Source organism: Aspergillus oryzae, chromosome 3 (assembly GCF_000184455.2).
Source record: "Aspergillus oryzae RIB40 DNA, chromosome 3".
Taxonomy (NCBI): Eukaryota; Fungi; Ascomycota; class Eurotiomycetes; order Eurotiales; family Aspergillaceae; genus Aspergillus; species Aspergillus oryzae.
The window spans coordinates 1,300,862-1,302,546 of record NC_036437.1 but is presented as its reverse complement, the minus strand read 5'-3'; the positions used below and the strand labels follow the sequence as shown (position 1 = coordinate 1,302,546).

The following is a 1,685-nucleotide window of genomic DNA, read 5'->3' as shown; positions in this document are numbered from 1 at the left end:
ATTATGTTCCAGACAAGAGTACATCATTCATTGCTGAGCTGGAGAGTCATGCGTATAACCGTAACTACCACATCCGCGATCAACGCAGTAATGGCTCACTATATATCTTGATTGTTCTCGATCACTGTGCCAGACATATAGCTATTGCTTTGGGAAGGACTGTCGTCGTTTGTTTCTGCCGCGGGAATCTTTGGGAGGGAGTTCAGATAGATGCTTAGATGCTTGAATTACTTCCACCTCTCTGGAGATGTCCGTTTTTCGTGGTCTTCGGTGACAGCCATCTGACTTGTGTCTGTAAGATCAAACCATATTAGCTTGCGTACACATATACATCATGGTAGATTAGCTTGTTTACCTCGAGAGTGTATCTTGTCGACTGAACCGTTGGCCACAGTCCTCACAACCGAATTTTCGAATTCCATGATGAATCTGCTTTTCTATCAGCCATGTATCTCTGAGGAAATCTCGATTCAACTCACACTAATTACATGTCGCCGAAGGTCAGCCTTTCTTCCGAATGGCCTATCGCAGAACTCGCAGTGGTACGACTTTCTGAGGCTTGGGTCATGCCTCTTCATATGTTCGCGACAGTTAGAGCGTCGGGTGAACCGGAGACCGCAGATGGTACATTCAAGGCCATTTGCAGATAGTATCTTGCACCGCTCATCGGGGAGTTCGCTGTCGCTTTTCGCCAACTGAAAGACTACCTCAACGGGCGCATTCCTTGCAGTAGGCTTTCGGCTCTCATCCCCCTGACGTCCCACATTTGGATTTAGTTCGACCAAAGTACCATTGCCGTTATCAGAAAAGTGTTGAGATTTAAGATAAGCACTGTCGCTCGCTATGTGAGGGATTTGCGGTACCGGATCGATTCCCGTAGAGTCACCGACTTTTGTCAAAAGGTGTTGCTCCCAATTGTCGTCGGGTTCTTCCTTCACTAAGGGCTGGATCTCGGAACTAGCAACGTCGGATTGGGGCGTGTTCGGCCAGAAGCGAGAGGATGGGGCACTCAAAGTGCCAGGATTTCCCGCGAAATCCATAGCAGAGCCATAACCGGATGGGGCGTTAAGAGTTTGCGGGCTGTAATAGGTAAGGGGTGAGACAGAAACATCAGAGTGACCACCAAAAGGCTCGTAGCATGGTCCTGGGGAGAAATGACCGACGTCCAGCGTCGTCTCGAGAAGGGATTCGGGATGTATCAATTGATTCGGCCATTCGGTTACCGGCGATGAGTATGTGTCGGGTGAAAACAGCCTTAGCTGACTGGATGGGCCCTCCATCTCACAATGGGAGATTCCTAAACCAGTGGTCGACTGCGAGTTGCTTGGATAGCTAGAGACAGAGCACATAGGCGATGAATAAGCGGAAGTATCTTCCAGCATTATGTGATTATCCGGCGGCGATCGAGCGAAGGGCGACGGCGAAGAGAACGATGTAGGAGTCTGCTCCATGCTCAAGAAACACAACAGCAAAGATAAATGAAGATCAATGAATTGATACAGGAATAATGAAGCGAATATGGGAGGTAGTGGCGCCAAAACACGATTGTGCTATCCTCACGCTTGTTAGACTTCTTTCTTTTGAGTGGGTAGTTCGCGGATTCGAAGACTCTATATTTGATTCGAAACGCGAAAGAGAGGGGGGTAAATATGATCTATATAAGTACTGGTGACTCAGTAGCAAAA

At 48.1% G+C, this 1,685-nt stretch overlaps 1 protein-coding gene across 1 annotated transcript; it reads right to left on the bottom strand.

Moving 5' to 3' along the window:
* Positions 1-351: 351 nt before the first annotated feature.
* On the bottom strand, positions 352-1,451 carry AO090023000499 (putative C2H2 finger domain protein (Ezf); the record flags this gene model as incomplete). The annotated part of the gene is made up of 2 exons (XM_001820989.3): positions 352-429; positions 480-1,451. The coding sequence occupies 2 exons, from the start codon at positions 1,449-1,451 to the stop codon at positions 352-354; spliced, it is 1,050 nt and encodes a 349-aa protein (XP_001821041.3).
* Positions 1,452-1,685: the final 234 nt, after the last annotated feature.